General features: G+C 35.5%; 1 protein-coding gene across 9 annotated transcripts in view; it reads right to left on the bottom strand.

Annotated features, from left to right (window-relative positions):
- Positions 1-23,795, bottom strand: part of LOC149259537 (uncharacterized) — a 155,593-nt gene that overhangs the window by 23,200 nt on the left and 108,598 nt on the right. For 2 of the 9 annotated variants that reach the window (XM_089376159.1, XM_089376127.1), the window contains one exon: positions 12,283-13,184. The exons of the other annotated variants lie outside the window; for them this stretch is intronic. In XM_089376159.1, the coding sequence (XP_089232285.1) occupies positions 13,175-13,184 (10 nt within the window). In that variant the 3' untranslated portion in view covers positions 12,283-13,174. Of the gene's footprint in view, positions 1-12,282; positions 13,185-23,795 lie in introns of those variants that run through there. 9 annotated transcript variants of the gene reach the window in all.

A 23,795-nucleotide genomic window follows, 5' to 3' on the forward strand; every position in this document is an offset into this window, starting at 1 on the left:
CCAAGGATGAGAAGGAACTGGTAATGGAATGTACAAGCCTAGTTTTCTATTGCTGGGCTTGCTTTTAGCACACATAGTACACCCTCTTACATATCTAGAAATTGTCTCTTTCATTTTTGGCCAATAACAAAATCTTTGCAGCTGTGCAACTTTTTTACTTACCCCAAAGTGACCTGATATTAAAGAAGTGTGTGCTTCTCGAATTATCTTTACTCTTTCAGCTTGTGGAATGCATAACTTCCCACAATGATATAGGAGTCGGTCCTTTACATGATAATCCAATTCTTCTACTCATTTTCCTTGACTCAAAGTTGCATATACATCTTTAAAGTCTATATCTTGAGCATATTGTTCAACGTAGCTCTCATGTAACATAGAATTATGCTTAAGTATAGTAGATGCATTTATAATGGGTCTAGATAACATATCTACAACTTTATTGTGTAGGCCCTTTTTATATCTGATGACTAAATGAAACTGTTGTAGAAAACCCATCCATCTATAGTGTCTTGATTGTTGCAACTTAGTTTGGGAGTGTAGATATTGAAGTGGTTGATGATTAGTATGTATAACTGTCTCTTTGCCCATTAAGTAATGTTTCCACTTTTTCACACTCTGTACTAATGCATACAATTCTTTATCATATGTGGGATAGTTAACTACTGCAGAATTAAATGTCTCAGAATGATAACATATGGGTTTACTGTGCTGTGTCAACACTACTCCCATGGCATAGTCACTGGCATCCGTTTGGATCTCAAACGGTCTTTGAAGATCAGGCAGTGCTAGTACTGGTGTTGTACTAATCTTTTCTTTCAAGGTGTCGAAGGCTTTCTGCTGATTGCCTTCCCACTAAAACACCTTGTTCAATCTTGTTAAAGCATGTAAGGGAGCTACAATTAAGGAAAAGTTAGAAATGAACTTTTTCCAATATTTTGCTGCTCCTAAGAAGCTCCTAACTTCTGTAGCAGATTTGGGTTTGGGCCAGTTCATAATGACTACCACCTTAGAGGGATCTATCTTCAATTCACCACCCCCTACTATATGTCCCAAATAATTCAAAGATGTTTTGCCAAATTCACATTTTGAGAGTTTAACAAAGTTTTTCTCTTTGCAAAACATCTAGTGTCTGCTTAACATGCTTTAAATGTTCTTTCCATGTTTTGCTAAATATCAGAATGTCATCCAGATACAAAATAACAAAATCATCAAGAAAAGGTCTGAGTACATCATTCATTATTCTCATGAAAGTAGCAGGAGCATTAGTTAAGCCAAAAGGCATAACCAGCCACTCATAAAATCCCTGCTTTGTCTTGAAAGTAGTCTTCCATGCATCTTGTTCTGCAACTCTGACCTGATGATATCCACTATGCAAGTCTAACTTGGAAAAATAAGCAGCTTCTTTCAATTGATCTAAGAGATCATCTATGCGAGGAAGGGGATAACGATTTTTTATTGTTATCTTATTCAATGCTCGGTAATCAATGCACATTCTCCACGAGCCATCTTTCTTTCTCACCAAAACAATTGGTGACCCACATGGTGATGTGCTAGGTCTGATGAACCCCTTCTCGAGCAACTCCTGCACCTGCTTCTTGATTTATGCATTCTCTAAAGTGGACAACCTGTACATTCCAATGTTAGGCAATGGAGCATCTTGCTGCAAATTAATTTCATGCACTTTTTCGGTGGTAGACCTTTAGGTTCTTGAAACAAGATATCATATTCTGAAACAACTTTTTCTAAATCAGCTTGCTGTTTAGCATCACAAACCTCAAATACATTGGTTTTATCAGGTTTATTTTCCTTTACAACCATCAGTAAGAATTGTTTGCATGAATTTATCATCCGTTTCATCTGCCCTGAGTTTATGAGAGTGTAATTATTTTTGAGCTTATGAGCTCTTACAAAGTATTCGATTCCATCTTTAACGAGTAGATATTTGTTCTCAGCTCTATAGAAAATAGCTTTTCTATCATACAAGTAAGGACTTCGTAAAATAATTCCACATATATCCAAAGGAATTATGTCTAACTCAACCTCATCTACAAATGCTAACCCTAAAGAAAACTTGAGTTTGCATTGTCTAGTCACTTGTAGTTGTTCTTTATCATTTAACCATCTTAATGGGTATGGTTTTTTGTGAGGTGTAGTTTGTAATCCCAAATTCTTTACAATTGCTTCAGAAATTAAATTTACTTGTGAGCCACTATCAAATAAAGTATCAATCTTTTGATGTTTGGAAATAACTCGAATATGGAAAAGCTCATGTCTTTTTCTCTCATTTTTTTCATCAATAGTAGATTATGCATAATTACTAGTAGATGCTTCAGAATTCTTACCTTTTATACCTGTGGCTACAATGGTTGTTTCATCTCCTGAGTCCGACCCCAAATATTTTTGAATAGCTGCAACAGTCTTCTTCTTCTTGCCCTCAAACTTCTTAGGTCTCAGCTCTGGATGCGGAATCCAACAGTGCTCATCATCATGCCCATCCTTCTTACAGTGAGTGCATGAAGACTTGCTCTTCTGTGCAGTGTTGGCCTTCCTTGCTTTCCATTTCTATTTTCTTTTCTCTTTATTCTTGCTTGCAGTGGGTTGGGATGATCCCCCAACTTCTGGGTTTCCATTCTTTCCTCTAGCTTCTAGATGCGTAGCTTGAACATATACTTCATCTATACTAGTGGGATTAAACATGAGGATAGTGTGCCTCATGTAGCTTTGTAGACCACCGATGTACTTCAACAGAGTCTCAGGTGAGTCTAATGAGATTCCTAAGATCAATGCTCTCTTCCTAAATTCCTGGGTGTAACCTTGTACACTTTGCCCTTTCAATTGTCGAAGAGTTTGCCAGCTCATCATGGCTTGCTGCATGTAGGCCAGTGGATAGAACTGCTTTTTGATTGCAGAAAAAAATTCACTCCAGATAGAAAGAGTCTTACCATGTCTCTTCATGTCAGCTTGAGTCCTGCCTTCCCACCAAACTAAGGTAGTGCCTCCAAGGCGTAGGCTGGCCAACTAAATCTTGCTCTTGTCTGAATCAATACTCTGCACTCTGTAATAAACATCAATTTGTCTAATCCAATTGTCCAACTTTTCTGCATTCAACTCTCCATCATATATTGGTAAATCAAATTTAACATCTAGTTTAATCAAAGATGTCTTCTTTTTATGTTCAGGGCTATTAGGAGGTGTGAGAAAGCTTTCTTCTTTTCCTTTGCCTTTGGGGTGGTCATGGAGGAGAGACTCTTCTTCCCCTTTATCTTGTTTGGAGCCTGATGAATCTTCATCCTTATGTTTTCTAAAATCCTTATACATTTCATCTACCATGGACCTTATGGCTAGGAAAATATCTATGAATTGAGGGTCTAGCCCCATAGAACCTTCCTCTGACATTGTCTTCTGAGGATAGACTCTCCCAATTTCAGGATTAGTTTCGACCAACTCTCCTTTTCCTAACATGAGCTTTGATCTAGTTAGCATTCAACAACTAAATCCAACACAAGCTTGTCTAACCTTAACAACTTAAAGCTCTAATACCACTTGATCTGAAATCACCCCTAGGTGACCTTAGGAAATTAATGAAGGTATTACAGACTCATGTGCTGGTGTGTGTCTATGTTATCTTAGGCAACAGATCGATAATATTGCAAAATACACATTTGGAAAACAGTAAGAGAAACACAACAAGCAAAATGAAAAAATAGAACAATTTAATAAGGAGTTCACCCAATCCTCCTGGGCTACGTCTCCAGTCCAGCTTTTAGTGGTGGCTTTTTTATTGTGTCTTTAAGCAGAGTTTTTACAATGAGGAGCTCAATTTGAGTCTCCTGAAACAGATGGTGCATAGTAGGGTGGTTCTTGGATTCCCCAAGCCACTAGAGTGCACAGACTCACCCTTACTAAGTCTCGACCTCAACTGGTCTTAATGGGATGAGTCCAATTTGGTACTCAGTTCCCGACAGATATCCTCACTGGGATTGCTTGAACCTCTCAAGCCTGGTTCTGTCTGCTCGATGCTGCCTTAGCTCTACAGGTCAGCTTGACTTCCGCTGTTCTCTACTTCTTGATTCCTCTCTGCTCTGTCTCCTCTGTCTCATTGTCTCCTTCTTCTGTTTTCTGCTCTTTGTCTGTTTGTGGCTTAAAGCCAATCTATCTCATGACTGTTCGCTTCCTCTTCTGTCTCTTCGGATTGCTTGCTGCTGTCCACTTGGAATTCCCTGCCTCTGCGTCATTGCCACTGTGTAACATTTCACAGGGAGGTGGCCACTTGTCCTCTCACGAACTGAGCGCTAGCTCTTCCTTTAACGGTCATTATTTCGGTTACTCTGTGAAATGATTCATCCGCCAGGTCAGTGGTCAAGTCAGACCTCAAAAACTTTATGCGTTGTAGCTTGTTTTCCCCCGTCAAATCCGGTCTCCCATCAGGTGCAATCTCCACCGTTAGACTTGGGGTCTCTAGATCCTATGGTCATCCCTTTTATCGCGCGGCTGATTTGCTCGAACGTTAGCCCGCGATGAGAGCAGTTTTCTCTCTCATCCGACGGACATGCGTCATTCAGTGAATGGCATTGCTCGATTCTCTGCCAAACCTGCTTGCCGCCCGAAATGCCTCCAATATTCCACCGGTTTTGGAGCGCGGGACCCTCCTGTCGGTTTAGCACTTTTCCCACGGTTTTCTGGTTTTCCTTGTGACCGAGTGCTCGGGGCTATTCCTTCTCGAAGGGTTTTTCCCAGCGATGCACAATCGCTAATCACGCATCAGAAATGGCTTCCGTTTTTTATCTGGATTTCCCAATTGCTAGTTTGCGCCACTGCGTGGTCTCCATGGGCCATCGGTCAGCGCGCTTTGACCGAGGTCCTCGTTGTTTCGTGCTGGCTACAAACTACCACTGTCTAGAGGTCTTTCCTGATAGCTCATTGTTCACAAGTTTTTGAAGTCTGTCATGATTTGATATAGTCATAGAACTCTGATAATTTTCATGGATCCAATTCGGATCAGTGAAGCGAATCACAAAATCGCTTTATCGCATATTAAAAGGGCTCATAGTTCGATGAAATATTTTCCTATCATCCGATACCGAGTTATGGGCATTAATGTCAACTTAGTGGTTTATTGACGATTATTTATGAGAAATGATTTAGATCTGAGCAAAAGGGTTATTTCACGTAAGGTGATATATTTGATGTGATTTTGAAATTAAGAGCTTTCCCATCACCTTATTACTTACCATCATTTGTTATCTTTCTTATTGTGTCTTAGTTCTCTACTTGTGAACTTATAGGAGCGGTACGCAGAACAATACACAAAGCAGTGTGCAGAACGTGATGGGGAAGAAAGGAAAAGCTTCGGTATCTGAAAAACAGAGATGACTCCATTATTCACGGACACCACCTATACCAGAGAAGCAGGGATATCTACTTGGGAAGGCATGTATAGTCTGCTAGAGGAAGAAAACCCGAGAGTCATGGAAGTTACAGCTACAGCAGATGGACGTGGGTCATCCGAAGCATCACTTACAGAGCTTGCATGCTCATTCCTGCACCATATCGCAGCAAGGCCAAAAATACTTCCCTATACAGATATGGTCAAATGGGTGATAGACGATGCTGATATAACGGACAGGCAATTCAGGATGTGGAACCAAGAAGTTATAGGATCATTTACCCCACAGAATTTAAGATGCATGTATCATTTACCAGAGCCGCAGGCTAGCTATAACAAACAATTCGTGGAAAAATTCACCAAGGAGAACGAAGATTTGACGGAATGCACCAAAAGCTGGTCAACAAAGGAAGAGCCGTTAAAGAAGGACAAAAATGGTATGTACAGCATTGGTTCCCTCTCTTCTCCGTATTATTTCGTTGCTGCAATGTTATGTAGGCTATTCGGAAAACCTGATATCAATAAGTTTTCATCCGAGTGGCTACCCCTACTGGATGCGGCCACCAACGCCACTATAATGGACTAGGCCCAAATATTGTTTGATAACTTAGCCTCTGCTGTTTGGAACTATTGGACTAAAAGGAGTCCTTCTCATAGGATTTATCCTCCCTTCTTTCTAGCTGCCTATGTCATGGATGCTATCTGTTTTGCTTCTAAATTTCCTCTCATGAGTTGGAAATGGATAGTACATAATCCTTTACCCATTCAGGTCTACCATAAGGAACTGCGGGATTCTAAGTTAACCCCATATTTCTATAAAATCTGCCATGGAGTTATGCTACCCATTCACAAGATGTTGTATAATACAGATTCTCCAAGATTTTCTCCTGAAGCTGAAATTGATATTCTCCCTGTGGGAAGATGGTTCGGAGAAGAAATTTTCACTTATATCAGAGTATTCGAAAGCATTGCCTCTCCTCATGTACTTCCCTTGTATGTTCTTGACAAATTGATGGCCTGGGAAATAGCCTACCAAACCTGTGGGGTTGGAGGAATGAGCAGAGAACTTAAGGATAAGAAAAAGGAAATTTGGCTGCAATTCCTTGTGGTCTGTGGGGATTTTGCATTGTTTGATCTAGGTCATGCTTTCAAGAAAGTAGACAACATTTTGAGTCTACGATTGCTTAAGTTCCCAGGGAGACAATTTGATCCCTTTGATGTAATAAAGAACTTTACCACGACAGTTAAAATAAAGGTGTTCACTAAGGAAGATGATCTCTTCGACGACGTTTTCCAGCAGAAGAGCACACTCAGAGACATCTTACACCTGACCCAAATCCAGTTTGGCCCAGCAAAGTTCCAAGAGTTTAAACTCTACAGAGAATAGAGATTGACAAATCTCCCCTTGGACAAATTGCGCGTAGAACCAATAAAGGAACCCACTCCCAACATTAGTATGAGTGGAAGATCAGGGCAAGACAAGTCTAAATCTAAGTCTGAAAGAGAATCGCCAGAAAGGTCTAGACGGTCAGAGAGCGATCAAAATAAGAGTGAAGGATCAATTAGGGATACTGCCCAATCCAAGGATAATCCTGAGCAGCAAGTGTTTTCGCCAACACAGGTGGAAATTCTTGCTCCCCTCATCTAGCCAACAAAGCCATTAAGAACAGATCTGGAGAAAGAATGGGAAAACTTTAATGAATTGATCAACATGGAGGAGAAAAACGTGGAGACACCAAGGAATCCAGCACAGACAATCACAGAAATGGTGATTGAAACAGTTGTCAATGCTCCAGAAACTGAGCACATTCCCATAGCTCCATCATCTGAAATCATGCTAAAGATAGAGGAAATCCCTCTTCTAGATGTGTTTTACAGTCTGCAGCACAAAGTTGTGGTTAGAAGAGAGAGAAAGAAGAAAAAACTAGACAACATGCTCTCACCTGAAGTAGAGCCACTGGATGTCCTTTGGCAAGACCCTACCACTGATTCGACAGAGAATCTGACTAGATTGTCTCAAATCGCAGGAGCTTATGCTTCTGCTACTATTGACAAAGCATTTGAAGTTCAACTATTGTTTAAAGATAAGGAGGATAAAATCCTATTTTTACAACAACAGTTACAACAGGCCAGCGTTAGCCGGGAAGCAAAAGAAAAATTGGTAAATTTACAACAGGACTTCTAGCAAATGCAGTTGGGTTATCAAAGTAGTCTGGCCGAAAAAGAACAAAAATTATAGGCCACGTTAGAAATGCACAAAGATGATCCTAAAGTCATAGAATTTGTCACAGAAGCCCTTGCCCTGAGTCATCAACTCTTGCAATAGTAGGAAACGCTTTGCCAAAGAATATCGCAATGGAACTCTCACTGTGAAATGAGTGACAAAATCACAAGTCAAGCTGTAGATTTGCGACTTGATTATGATTTAATTGATAAGAAAGTTTATAACTATTTGAATTTGTAGGAATCAGATGAAGGCAAGAAAGCAGGGTTGCCCAAGATCAAAGAATCCCACAAAGAAATGTTGTTTAATAAATGGGATGCACAGATCAAAAAAGCAAAATAGGCAGCGGAAGAAGCAGCGACAACAGCAAACAATATCATTGACTGTGTTAATGAAAATCTGCACAGAGCTAACCTGATATCGAAAACTGCTCTAGGATTTCTCCCAAAAACGCAGCAACTGCAAAAAAGTTGGAAACAAAAAGCTGAAGAAAGGGCAGAGTCAATAAAAAATTTAACTAAGTTAAAATGGGACACTTACTGGCAATATTTGGTGAAACCACATAGTCAGTGTATGACTCTGAAGTGCCTTACAAATTCCGCCGAAAAGATAGTGCCACCGCTTGTTGATTTCGTCTTCGCAGGACAATTAAAATTGGAGGTCGGCCAACCGACACTCCTGAAGCCGATGCTAGATGCCTGTGACTTAAGAGAACAGATGCATAGTTGATCTTTAGATATAGTTTCAATTTAATTTTGATTTATTTTTTGCTTTAGATGAGGATGGTCATTTAAACCTCCTCCTATATTTTTGTAATAACTATTTTTAGTCTTTAGTTAGTAGTATTTAAACCCCTCTCATGCATTTAGAGAAGGGTTCAAAAATTTATCAAAAACAGTTCTTGAGAACATGCACTTTTGCCCCCCTGAGGAGGTTTTGATAAATGAATGGAACGAGCTTTATTTATATCTGTGTTTAATGTCTCCTACTGAAATGCACTTATGTACTCTTAGTAGATATTGAATTATGAGAAGATAAATCTATATTGTTGAAGCTCATGAGTAGGACTTATTATCAATGGTATTTTTATCTCTTAATGATTTCTGCTTATGCGTCAAGTGATATGTTATTTTCAATTGTTTATATATGAAGGTTTGAATGTTCAGTTATCATTTGGCACTTTTGTACGGTGGTAACTATTCTTTTTATGCTGAGTGTATGAATAACTTATTATGCGATATGCTTATCATAATTGTTTCGGCTAATTTGTTATACGAAACAATTTACTTTTAATGGATTCTTTTCTCGTAGCAATTGAATAATATTTATTACCGATCGCTGTTAGAAACTATTTTAGATCACATAAGTGAAGAGTTAACCCCGGGATAGTTTCTTAGAATTAGATGTTTCCATTCATTAGAATAAAATTGCATGTGTTAGATTAGATTTAGATTAAAATCATTCTTTTTTAGAATTTTTTAGGAAGGAAAACATCATCCCTTAGCATCATCACAAACAAATTAGGAAACTGGTCCCATTATCCCCAGTCGGAGCCACTATCCCAAACAGAAAAGGAGTTGCTTTCAAGGTCCGCACCGGGTGGTTATCCCCCTTGTTGTAGACCCGACTTTCGGGGCTTCAATAGGTGGCTATTTTTGAGTTGAAATTTCCTTTAATACGATAATTTATTGTATTCTTAATATGGAGTGCATATATGACACTTGGAAATTATTAATAACAAATATATATATATATATATATATATATATATATATATATATATATATAAAATAAAGAGATAATTCTTATTCCATTAATAGATTATTCTGGGAGATTTGTAATTCATTCATTTTTTAATATGGAGTTGACATGTAACATTTTAAATATTAATAATAAAAATAATTATATAGAAGGAGAATCCTATTGATATATATTTTCTACATATAAATATGATTGGAGCATGTATTAACATTTTAATGTATAGATTGTGAATCATAAATAAAATATTTCAATGTCATACTTAGAGATGCTTTCCAAATCAGTGTGAGGGAGATTTTGCCACATAATATTACTTTAAAAAATAATAAAATTATACTTAAAATAACAAATTAAAAAAAAAATAAACATAAAAAATAAATCAATGTCTGCCATGAATAAAATACTTCAATTTCCATATTAATTTTACATCCACTTTATATATAGATAAAGTAATTAAAAAAATAATATAGTAATTTACTTTTTAATATTAAAGAGATATGTCTTTTACTACTTAATGGAGTTGACAAATGGCATATAAAAATAATATAATTGATATTATATGATATGTAATTCATTTTATATTTAATTGGCATGCAATAATTAAAATAAAAATATAGTAATAACAAAAAATATTTTTCTATTAACTATAAATAAAATATTTCAATGTCTCTATTAAATAACATAGTTTTATAACATATTTATATAAAATAAAAAATAAAAAAATTCTTATAGTTTCACTTTTTTTAGTAAGGATGTGTAATTTATTACATTCTTAAGATGGAATTCATATATAACACACACATATATATAAAGATGAAAGTTCTTATTCTATTAGTAATTTCTTCAAGATTTGTAATTCATTCATTTTTAATATGGAGTTGACACGTAACATTTTAAATATTAATAATAAAAATATTTTTTTTATAGAGAGAGAGTCCTATGGATACATGTTTTCTACTACCAAATATGATTGGGCATGCATTCAATTTTAATATGTTAAAAGTGAATATGTATATATATATATATATATATATATATCTTATTCCATTAATAGATTCTCTTTTTTTAAGAGATTTGTAATTTATTCATTTTTTAATATGGAGTTGCCATGTAAAATTTAAAGTATTAATAACAAAAAATTCATATATATATATATATATATAAAATGTTTATAACAAAAATAATATTATATATAGAGAAAGTCCTATGGATATATGTTTTCTACTTCTAAAATATAGTGGAGTACATATTAACATTTTAATGTGTAAATTATATATATATATCATTTTGTTAAGTCTCACTAGCACAACCGGTTGAGGATGAGCCTCGTTAGCAAAGCGACCCAGGATCAAACTTCATGAAAGTTGTGCCCATGCTAGGGGGAAGAGACATACTAAAATCCAATCAACTTAGGGTTGGTGTGGCCCAAACTCGGTGCGATCCCCGGGTGACTTTAATGGCTTATATACCCTTGGGTCGTGGTTTCTCAAGCCACGAGTCAAGGCTAGAAGAACACAAACAACATGAATATATATATATATATATATATATATATATATATATATATCAAGGCTAGAAGAACACAAACAACTTGAATATATATCTATATATATATATATATCATTTTATTAGTTAAAAAAAATTAAGATGTATTTTATATATAAAGAGATATAATTTTTTATTTATTTTTTAATATGTAACTGAGATGTAACATTTTAAATATTAATAACACAAATTATAGATAGAGAATCTTATGAATACATGTTTTCTACTTTCAAAATTGGGACATGTAATAAAATTTTAATATGTAGAATATGAATTATAAATAAATAATATATACACACACACACATAAGAGTTAATTTTTATATATAAAGAGAGAATTCATTCTTTCATTCACTTTTACATTGAAGGTGTTTATTTTTGGGTTTGGGTTGGGAAGACACTATTCATCCCACCTATAAGATCCATCCATTTGTTTTTCCCTCCATCAAACCATTTTTGACCACGTGGTACTCTGACTAGTGCAATATGTCAACCTCACTGCCAATAGCTCTTGGAACTCTAAACAATGCAAGTCATCAAACTCACCGCCAACAAATTTAACCTGATCAACATAGAACTTTCCAAGAACACCCGAAGAAGGCAGTCAGGAAGTAGTCTCACAAACCATATCTGAACAATCGACTTATCATTTGAATCCACACTCACTCATATAATTGTCCCCAGAATATACTCTTGGAAAATATCTAGAAAAATGACATGTGGCCCTCCAAATTCCACCAACACCCCAAACCTCTAAGAAAATATAATAGCCATATATGCTCTTAAATCCCTCGGAGACTTCTATATCATCAAATCCAACATATGTGTTCATGACAACCTGAAAACCATTGGCATGTGCATTCATGACGAAATCAAAATACTCCCAGACCTCCCCTTCAGTTCCAGGATACTATACCAAAAATCCACAGACATCCTTGCAATTATTGTAATAAAAATCCTTCAAAACAACCTTTAGGACCTTCATATCAAGGGAGCCTACTTGAATCAACATGGATTTTTCTGCAACAATCCTTTCATCAAGAAGATAAGCATTGAACATGGGCAACTCGGTGAGATCCACAATCATCGTTTGGAAACTCAAGAGTGGATCCAACTTCTCCTGGGAAATATCTACCTGACCAATTGTTTGTCTAGCTCTTTGAAGTTTTCCTCTGAGTTGCATTGACTTGACTGGTAAAACCAACATTATGTAAATTGATCCATTTTGTATACACAATTCTCCCTGCCAATCATGATAACATAACAGCAATTGTCTCAATACCCAAAGAATTAAATAAGCAATTATATAAATTATGTGGTCATTTAACTATTTATCTATATAATTTTCCATCAATCATCTTACTCCGGGCATAACCAAATGATGCAATGGTAAATTTTCATAAACAAGTAAGAAACCATATTGAAGTAGAAGGTTTCTCTTCGTAAACTAGCTTTGTCCAATGGCTCTTTTACCATGGATTTCAAGCCAGGTGCTAATTTTCTTTTCTAGAATGAACCTATACAACTTGGCTAAAATGTGGCTAATCATGATAGTCCTATAGTTAGAGGGAATGTTTTTATCGCCACTTTTAAATATAGGCATGATAAGGCTTTGTGTCCACAACTTAGGGAAACCCTGTTTAACTGCCAAGTTGAAGAGATTATACAAGTGCAGAATAAGAATGGACCTTCCAATTTTGAAAATTCAGCTTGGTACCTTTCAATATTCCTAACTTTCTCATCCATATACAAATATAAATTTAATTTACATCAAATAAATAATAAAACAAATTTTTATATCTGCATAAATAAAACTAATAATCCAATACATTCAAATCACATAGAATGAATTAAACAGAGCACAGGTCAACATTCAAAGTTCCTGCAAACACATAGAATGAATTAAACAGAGCACAACTCAACATTCAAAGTTCCTGCAAACATTAGATATATTTATAACAATTTGATATATATATATATATATATATATAAAATGCCAAACTGACAGACAAGTTATTTATAACAATTTGATATATATATATATATATATAAAATGCCAAACTGACAGACAAGTGAATGATTGTACGTTTTGATTAATCTATGTACTCTATTCAACTTCTTCCCCTGTTCCGCTGCAGCGTGACGCACTCACTAATTACAACAGTAACAGTAATTCCATCCGTGCATGATGATGATATGTGAAGCTCCTGCAGCCTTTCATAACAGCTTCCTCATACTGTCTTCCTCTAGGGATTATTTTCATCATAAGTTCCTGCAGTAAACACCAGTTTGGATAATTATTTAAGGCCTAACTCACAAGTGAACTGCACTTTTCTGCACCTGCATCCACATGATATATAGAAATATCTTCCAGTTGCTGCTGATGCTGAATGAAATGGCCGAATGCTAAAAGGTAGGGACATACTATGTAGTAACTGTTAACAGATTGTGAACATTCAGGCAGAAGGAACCCAATGACTGATAGCGAGACTATTAGTGTACTGTAAGATATATATACAAGTATTTTCCAGTTGCTGCTGCTGCTTGAAATGGCCGAATTGTAAAGGATAGGGAAATATTAACAGATTTTGAGATGTGAATAAGAGGATCATTATGAGAGGCGAAGGCCTTTTACATTACGGAAATGGTTTTCTGCAGCAATCATAGATGCTACAACTCCATCTTCATCTTTTTTATCCTTTCTCTCCTCATCCTCATCAGAATCTGAATCTGAGGATGAGGAGAAGCAGAACCAGCAAAACATATTGAAAACAGGGCTTCTCTTTATCTCGCTCCACCTTTTTCCCTTATCACCATGATTATCAAGTGTACTATGAACTAATTTGGAAGCTGGGCTTCCAGGAGCATGAGAGCTAGAATTGCAGTCCATGTGTATGTGTAGTAATACTGCTCAAAACCTCAACCACTTACAGTAAAATTATGAGTAGTAACAGAGGACACAAATATTATAAGGGCGACGTCAGAGCAAAATGTTATGAGTCCGGACTCCTGATTGCTGTTATCAGTCCTCTTCTCTTAATATATATAGATAGATATTGTGAAAACAGAAAATTAATGAACTTGGACAGCACGCTCTTAGATTCCAAGAGGGCAGGTCACATGGGAAAATTAATGAACTTGGACAGCACGCTCTTAGATTCCAAGAGGGCAGGTCACATGGGAATTTAGAAATATGGCGAACTAGGTGTGTAGCTTGGCGTGCAAGCAAAGCAATAAACACACCTGCTAGCATGGATGGTATCTTTGACTCGTCGCACAACCTAAAATTATCGGCTTTGTCTACCGATGTTACAATTTTGCCCACGTGGCCATTTCGTGTTCGTTTTTGATTCCCCACATTTTCAAAATTTCTGACCAGATTTAATTAAAATTAGAAATTTCCATTATTTTCCACATAAAAGACTAAGCTTGGTAAGTGTTATTTTACTAATAATCTCTTCTTAAATGTAGCTGCATAAATGTTATTCTATTACTCATTATTAATTTTTAAAGCCGAAAGGGCTGAATAAGGATGCGTGCCCATCGTCCATCTCTGTAACCATTGTTGTCATTTCAAATCCATTATGGGGAGGTTGGAGAAGTCATTAGTACACAAGCCAATTATGGAAACAACAATCTGAGTGTATATACCGTCTGGCCACTCTAGTCTAGTATATGAAGCTTTGCAAGAGCTTTGGCCACTTCCACTTTACACCCATGTGAAATGGATGTGACGGTAAGTGACTCTAGTTATATGAATTCTCTCTTCATCTTTAATCTTTGTTTTTGTGGTTGTTAGCAACAATTTGCTACTCATTTAGATTATGCTTTAATTCTTTGTGCTCTTTTTTATTTGTTCTTGGTTGCCTACTCTACTCTATATGGTTTAAGTTTTTTGTAAGGAAATATATCACGTTTCATGATGGATCTTTTTGCTTTCGTCATTGAGGTAGAGCTAGTTTTTATTGTGAGAATGAAGGTGTCTCCACTTGCAGAGCGTATCTAGACAACTCTTCCATGCGAATGTATGGATAGGCCAAGGAATTGATCCATGCTTTTTGGGAAGAAGTGATCTCTCACATTCGAAAAGAAATTGAGATAATGGAGAATGAAATTCAAGGGGAGTGTATCACTATTTTCAATTGGGACATCAACGTCAAATTGGTAAACTAGATCCCTAATATAGGGAGTACCAAGGCATGGCGAACCAAATATTGGAAAACTATGGCCTTGTACTAATACATAAAAACACCGGTGGAGAAGTTGTCAAGCGATGTGATAATTTAATTATTGAAGAATTTAAATATTTTTTGTTTTTTGGTTTTATGTTTATAATGCATGTTGGGCAAAAGAATAAAATATATTAGTATATTCATCTTAACTTTGGATTTGTCATAAATGGAGAGGGATCAAATCCCGTCAAACATTTCAATTTTTTTACAATATTTTTTTTTTTTCAACTTAATCTCTTTCAATGCAATATATATATATATATATATATATATATATATATATATGAAGAGAAGTTCTTTATGGAACCTCTGCTACTATTTTACCCCAACCTAGAAATTTATAAGGCTTTGTAAGACAATTGATTTTTACTTGCTTTGTCGCAAGCTTGTATCATGTTGATAACTAGAGATAACATAAAGAGAAAAAAAGGCCACCTTTGAGGATGATTGATGCGACGACTAAATTGACAATAGTTGTCACTTTATGTGCTAATGGTTTTTATTATATTTGTTCTCAATGTGCCTTCCTTTATTACTTTATTAAAGGTCCTAGGAATGCAAAAGAGGAAGACACACAGAGTTAACCCAACCTAGGAATACATAAGATAACATAGCCAATAAATTCTATAACCCTTCTTTAAAGCTACTCTAGTACCAACATCCTCATTCCTATTCCTTATTAAACCCTTGTTTGAATTGGCCCATCCAAAAGCTCACATAAGAGCAACATATCCCTATCCTTGTCTTGGTTGGGTTGGTCCTTATTTAGTAGAGTCATGTGCAAAGCTGTGAATGTGTGTGTGTGTGTGTCCATGTCTAAGTAGCATCCCTCAAACTAAGATGTAAAATACACGTCATGAGGGAATGAGATATTTTTACATTCAACCAATTTTTGTAGATAGATAGATAGATAAATAAAGTTGACATACAATCATTTTATTTAAAATCAATATTGAAATCTTTTAATTATGGTAGATATTGATTTTTTTTGAGTAATACATTTTTTAAATCTTTTGTTCTAATCTTATGTTAAGCATGGAAAAAATTACACATCTCTCTCACACATGATTGTAAAATGTGTCTTTCAACTCATTCCTGAAGTAGTGTCAAATATATTAGTGGAATCTCGTAGGAGGACCCATTGTGCAGGGTATGGAATGAGTCGCTGGGATCTAGGACCTCAACAGAGATTGATCTCACACCTTGGTGGAAATTCGGGACTGGTGACATTGTGTGGCTAAGAAAAGACAGATAGCCGAACGTGACACACTTGGGGCAAGGTCTATCAACACTTTGTGCTCATGCCTAGGTTGTGAGTAGTGGGCTAGCCTCATGGTGCTTGCATTGGAGAGTTTAGTAGACCTTATTTGCATGCATTCACTAGTGGGCTATGTTTGTGGCGCTTGGGCTGTAAATTTTTTCATTAATTAATATTATAAAACAATTTTATTAAATAAAAAAATGCTCTCTCTCTACAAATTTAAAAAATGTTCTAGTGATGTTGTAGGCAATTTGGAAGTCGTATGATGGTAATAGTGATGTGGTTTAGGTGGTTCAAGTGTTTGACTTGCATTTAAGTGCTTACCATCGAGAGAAATTAGAGGACTTGAAGAAATTGTTAGTCCAAATATGAAGCACATAGATAAACAATAATGAGCTAAGCAAACACACGTGAGGTCTGATGTCGGGGGTTCTTGATTCTCGCCTTTGTGCATAATTGTGAAATGTGTTGTATGAAATCTTTTTCATTAGTGGTAAATCATTAAATGCTTGTCCATTAGTGCCCATCATCATAATGGACAAGCATTCCATGAAATTCATTGCTATAAGTTAGTTATTACACACATATTCAATACACATGCATAATGGTGTTTTTAAATGAGATTAATGGAAAGGCATATACACAATAATAGATGCAACTTATTTCTACTCTAGTTGATCATGTCGAAGTAGGTATAGACATGATATTCTATTATCACTAAAGTTAGTAAAATTTGAAAACACAAAAAAGAAGATATTTTTGGAAATTTGAAAATAAAGTTTTAATAATTTTTCAAATAATATTTTATAAATATTTATCCTATTAGAAATAAGAGTTTTTATATTTAGTAATTTAGTTTTTCAAAATAATCTTCTCAAATCTTCTATTCTTTCTATATATCTTTGCACTTTTAATATGAAGCTGATATGTAATATTTCATATAGATATGTGTGTAAAAAAAAATATTTATAAAAAATATAATTAGATATAAAGAGAGAATCTTTTGGATATATATTTTCTACATCCAAATATAATTGGGGCATATATTAACATTTTAATATGTACAATGTAAATTATATATATATATATATATATATATATATATATATCATTTAGTGTGTTACTCAAAAATCAATATCTATGTTAACTTCTAATCTACCAAGAGCCATGAAGAATAAAATATTTTAACGTGCAAACCTTTCTTTATGTTTTGCATTAAAAAAAAGGGTTTTTATTTTGAAAGATTTGATCCCTCTTTGCGCTCTCAACCCTTGTAGAGCCAAAATTAGAGTGGATCTATGACACTATATATATATATATATATATATATATATATATATATATATATATATATATATATATATTATAGTTCTACTACACTGGTTTATAAATACATAAATTTATATAATTTAAGTGTATATGGTATAAATAAAAATTAACACACATTATATATTAAAAAATAATAAATTACTACAAAACTCAAAAATTAAAATATTTTTGTAATTTACTTATGTTTCTTTTATATATTTTCTTTTATATTTTATTGAAATATTGCACTTTTATTATAAGTATTTATAAATATATAAATTTAAATCATTCAAGTGTGTATGATATAATTAAAAAATTAACACACACATATAGATATAAAGATTAAAAAATTATGATGATTAATGTCCACTAAGACTAATATGGTCTATCAGAGCTTAAGAAAATAACATATTAATTGAGATTATTTAATATTTTATTCCTATGATCGAAAAGAAGGGAGTGAAGTATTACTAGATCACCATAGTTTTGCTAACTTAACAAGTCAAGAAGGTTGGTGGCATGGCAAAGATTTTGAAAACTAGAACAAATGTGAGCAAGAACTAGGCAATCCAAAAGAAAGTGCTTCTCATCTTCAACCCTCTTAGTATCACAAGCGTGATAAACTCTTTCATCCCAGGGTGTTTTGGGAATTGACTAATTCTTAGTTTCGCTACGAAGCTCACAATAATTAGTTCTTATCTTGGCAATGTTCATTTTCTTGTTAGCACTGGTCAAGTCAGAAAGATAATTATGGCCAACAAGATTGGGGTTGATCACCTCTTTATAGTACTTTAGTTTCCTTTTTCCCTTTAACTCCTTATCATCCCACAATTTATCATTAAATTTGGAAACAATAATATTTTTAATGTTATCCTTATTCTCCAAGATGATTTTCTCCTTTACCCCCCAATGGTCTAGCCAAGATTGGGCATCCTTATGCCAACCTCACTTGAGCTGGAGGTGGGAGTTTTGGCTAGAGTTAAAAGTAATATTGGGGGACCTCATTCCTTCCATGTTGCATAACTTCTTATTATACATGAGATACCTAATAATAGCCATGATTTAATCTAGGAAAGGATAGCTTCAATCAAGAAGATAAGGTAGGGAGTATTTCCTTTAATCTTGAGGTTGTAGGTTGTAAATTGCTTTTGTATTAGCTCAATCATCCTTCACAATTCTCTAGATATACTACAACCTCGAACCTCACATCCATGTAAAATAATAGGGTGACAAGAATCTCAAAGAGATTTTTTTTTCATACCCAAATATCTGTCAACTTACAACTTTTTTAAGCCCATAATAAGCTTTCTAGCCCCCAATTATCCTTTTCTCAATGCTATAATTCCATTTGAGCTGATTATGAATGTCAATTCCTAGATATTTATATGAAGAAACTTTCTCCAAGTAGTTATTATCATAAATGAAATTATCATAGTTGATATTTTTGGATTTAATTATCATGACTTTAGTCTTGTTGGTATTAATGGTCACACCCATATTGGAGGATTCTAAGCTACTTGTCGAGATCATCATGGATTCTGGCTAGAAGAATGATATATTTAACATAAAGGTGAAGAGTAATGACCATACCAATGAGTTTGAGGCCATCACATCTTGCAACTTCCAAACACTCTTCTAGCTTGACAACGTAAATTCCAAAAATAGTAGGGGGTAGGGGGCACCTTTACTTAACTCTGATATTACATTTAATTTCTTCTGAACAACCCTCGGTGTTCCTAATATTTGCAATAACATTCTCGTATAACCTAGTCACAACAACCCTCAACTTGAGAGGAACCATTATCCCTTCTGGCCTCTTCCATAACTTATCTCGAGGAACAATGTCGAAATCTTATTTCAATACATCAAAATAAAAGAAGAGATCAATTTTATTATTGTAACATTCCTCTGTAATGATCTTATGAGTGACAAGATGGTCTATAGTTGAGATATGGCTCCTAAATCTAGCTTTCCCTTTAGCTCTTTTACCATGGCTTTCAAGCCAAAAGTTAATCTTCTTTTCCAAGATGAGACCATATAGTTTGGCTAAAATGTGGATAATGATAATGGTCCTGTAGTTAGAGGGAATGCTTTTATCCTCACTTTTAAAGATATGCATGATAGGGATTTGCATCCAAGGCTTAGGGAAGCCTTGTTTCAATACCAAATTGAGGATTTTGTGTATATGAAGGATGAGGATTGTCCTTCCCATTTTGAAAATTTCAACTTGGTAGCCCTTAATATCCCTAACTTTCCCATTAGCAAGTCGCTTAATCTCGAGCTCCACATCTTCCAAAGAAAATATATCCTTCTTCTATAAGAGTGTTCAAGATGGTGCTCGTGGTGTTAGGGGAATCATAAAGGTTTAATATAGATATCCCAGTTCTTTAAGGGGATCAAATTATTTTCTTTCATTTCATGAACAAGAATTTTCCTCCAAAACTTTCTAGGATCAACTTTAGAAAGGTAAATAAGATGTTGTTACCTCCTATTTATATAGAATATTTTATTCCTTTTGATAAGAGCTTTGTACATATTTATTTTTTCAAGATTTACAGTTTTGTTATGAGCATCTCTAATAACCTTCCTAGAAATTTTACAATCATTATCGTACCAAGGGTTGGAAATTCATGTATTCTTTGTAGAAGACACCTTGATATAGAACTTGTTAATGGTAGTAGATAGGATTGCAGTAAAACCATGGTAAATGTGATCAATGTTATGTTGGAATAAGGAATTACTAAGGGGGGGGGGGTGAATCAGTAATTAATATAATTTTAATTTTTAATCCCAATTCTTATTTTCTCTTCTAACTTGGCATTCACCCATGTGAGCATTCAAAACTAAATACATAAGAAACACAATATATCATTAATGTGAATGCACACCATTAAGATGAAAAACATACACACATGGACACAGGTGTTTAACGTGGAAACCCAAAAGGGAAAAACCATCTATCTATTTGTTAATATGATGTAATCTAAGAACATACTCAGTTACACCAATTTGTTTGTGAGAACCCACTCACAGGAGGCCCCAATCCCCTTGAAATAAGCAAGCCAAAACTTTCCAAGAGGCACCAACCTCTTATGAACACAAGCCATAACTTGCTTCAGCTAACTCTCCTACTTTTCATACAATTTTCAAATTGAGAATAGTGACTTACTTCTATTACATAAAACACAAAGAAATTATTTTTCTGTCTCTTACAACTCCTCCCTCTCTATGTTGCATCCATACTTTTGGCTTCCTTCTTCTCTGCAACATTAGCTTTGTTGTTGCTCTCTTTTCTAATTCTTACAACTCTGTTGTGCCCTCACTCTTCATGCACAACTCACCTATGCACACCACTTCTCATAAAAATCTACACTGATTCACCTTGACTTAATGTTTCCCATAGTTTTTGTTCAACAACAACAAACTAAAAGATGCAATTTTGAGCTCATTAATTATCTAATCCTCCATGCAGTATGGTGCACTGATCTTCAATTAATAACATGAGTATGGGCTCAATTCACTCAACCAAATGACACTGGTATTATTTCCACTCTAGTTCTGATAGCAAGTTATCAAAGATCTTTAACACTTAGCATGGCTCTTCCTACTCATTAAATGAACTGATGCATTGCATTAATGTTGTGATCGAGGATGGACTCCTTTAATATAGATGTTGCATCATTAATTATTTGAGCTTTCATGGTCCTCATTTCTTTGCAACTCAATTCTTTGCAATCACCATTTAATCCAAGCATGAGATTTAACAATGTTCCCAACTCTGGTGAAACTCTAGATATGGCATCACTGCCAAATGTGGCTCATAATGCCAAACTAGCTTCTGACCAGTTTATGCTAAATGCGTTGATGCCCATGGTGCATAGTCCTAAGAGCTTAAACACCTCATCGAATAGCCCTAAGGCTCTTTATTCACATGACACATGAAGAAACACTACAAAACCAACTCCTAGGCACACCTAAGAATGTTTGTCGGGAGGTCGAAGGATGACCAATTTTCTTGCTCTATGCCTACACTTGCATCGACTTGCATGGAGAACCAACTAGCTCGAAGCCTCAACTCCAACTCATTTTCTGCCAAAAGCCAAACTCACGTGAAAAATTTACCCAACCAACTTCCTACTACTAACTTCAAAGACAATGCCACATCCTCCTACATACGTCATGCTTATCTCATACTAACGTCATCCATGCTTACATGGTGCCATGTGTATTGAACATACAATGGCATTCACAAATAACAACATTCACAAATACACGATTATATGGAGGAAAACTCAAAGAACTTTATTAAATAGAAGGGAGAATTACAACCCAGCTGTCTGATCCAGCATCATCCTCCCAGCATCAAATCCCTCTTGACCTCATGAAAAGCAAGATCACCCAACAATATAATGCTCTTTCTCAAACACAAACTATCAGCACTTCCTTACAAATTACAAAATTCCAACCTCTTGATCTCTCAAATGAGAGATCCATTTATAGATGTATGCAAGGGTGTGAGTCATCTTTGGGTTTTTTATTAGTGTCATTCTACTTGTTGTTCTTGGTTCCACTTGGAGATTTCTTGGATCTCTTACTCATCCCTGGGCGAATTCAGAGAGGCAAGTGTCATAGGAGAAGTTTCTGAAAGATTCCATGAGCATCCACTTAGCGAATTGTGTCGAACATTTGTCCATCCTCGCTCATCGCACCCCACAGAAGGCCTCTTCAGTATGCATCGCACCAGGCTAGTGTAGAAGTCAGTATGCATCGCACCCTGACAGTGGAGCAGTCAGTATGGTCCTGTTTTGGCCAGTTCTGGATGGTTTTTAGGTGGAACTTTTGGGGAATGATGTAATCATTTGACCATGATCTTTTAGGGTATGACACAATACTTTTAGGGGTTAAAGAGCCCTAGTTTATCGACATATAATATTGGGGTTGAGGTGCCCAAATATGTCTATAACAGTTGCCCCCTAAAGCATAAAGTCGTAAATCTTTGATGTCGGGTGAAATGCTTTAACATGAGGATCCGAGGTTTTCGAAACTGGAAGGTGACCTGTATGAGATACAATACAATACATCATCATGTATAATTTTCATGATCTAGCTGAGGCGGGCATTCCCATGCTCAACTTTTATAAATTCATTTCATGTACATAGAACATATAATCATTTGCAGTTGCAGACTGGCTATTCTTCATATGTAGAGTCATCTTCCCTGGCTTAGATGACTATTTGTGCAGCTTCTGTGTGCATTTGATGTCTTTATATTCCTGAATATATCATAGCCCAGATGGATGAAACTAGATCCGGGGTCTTCAAACTCGTCCAATCTTCGCTCGATGTACAAGTTGATCCATGTGAAAAGATGTTCTGAAGTCGAACATGGAAAGACATCACCTAATTACCAGCCAATAATGTGAGTTGTTAACAAACGCGAGAGGAATCACCGATAATGATGATGACCCTCAAGGTACTACAGTGCAATTCACGTGGTGTGAATATATGATCCGATGTCGAACACCACGCAAAATCTTTCGGTCGAAGGCCATTGATTTCAACCTGTCGCCGGAAGTGAGAAACTTGCCATTAAGGCATGCAAGCTTCAAGATATTGAAAGGGTTGTTTCTAAGTCAACTTCTTGGATAATGAGTTGATGTCGACAAGAAGTGACTCGTCATAGGAAGGCCTTAATGTATCCCACATCTACAACACGAAATGAAGCAAATGACTTTCTGAAGGTGAAAACGATCGACGATACAAGGTTCAGGAATGACGGTCATGAAAACTGGAGGTTGAAGGTATTGCAGTGGATGAGACATTAACTGGATGGTGAATTCTCGACTGAATGACTTCTCTTGAACATATCGGCGACACTGAGATGGATTTGGTAGCATTAACCCCAAAAAAGGATGGTGTGAAAGACCAATGGTGAAATGACCGGTGAACGGAATAACCTAACCCGACTCAATCATGGTGATGGAGTGAAAGTGTCATGTTTAAGAGCGACCTGCTACCATAAAATTCTTCAAGTTTTCTTCCCTTTTTCCCCAGTCATTGTTGACCAGTACCTCTTTATTTT

This window comes from Pinus tabuliformis, chromosome 6 (assembly GCF_031772625.1).
Source record: "Pinus tabuliformis cultivar Carrire ecotype Pingquan chromosome 6, CPIR1, whole genome shotgun sequence".
NCBI classification, from domain to species: domain Eukaryota; kingdom Viridiplantae; phylum Streptophyta; class Pinopsida; order Pinales; family Pinaceae; genus Pinus; species Pinus tabuliformis.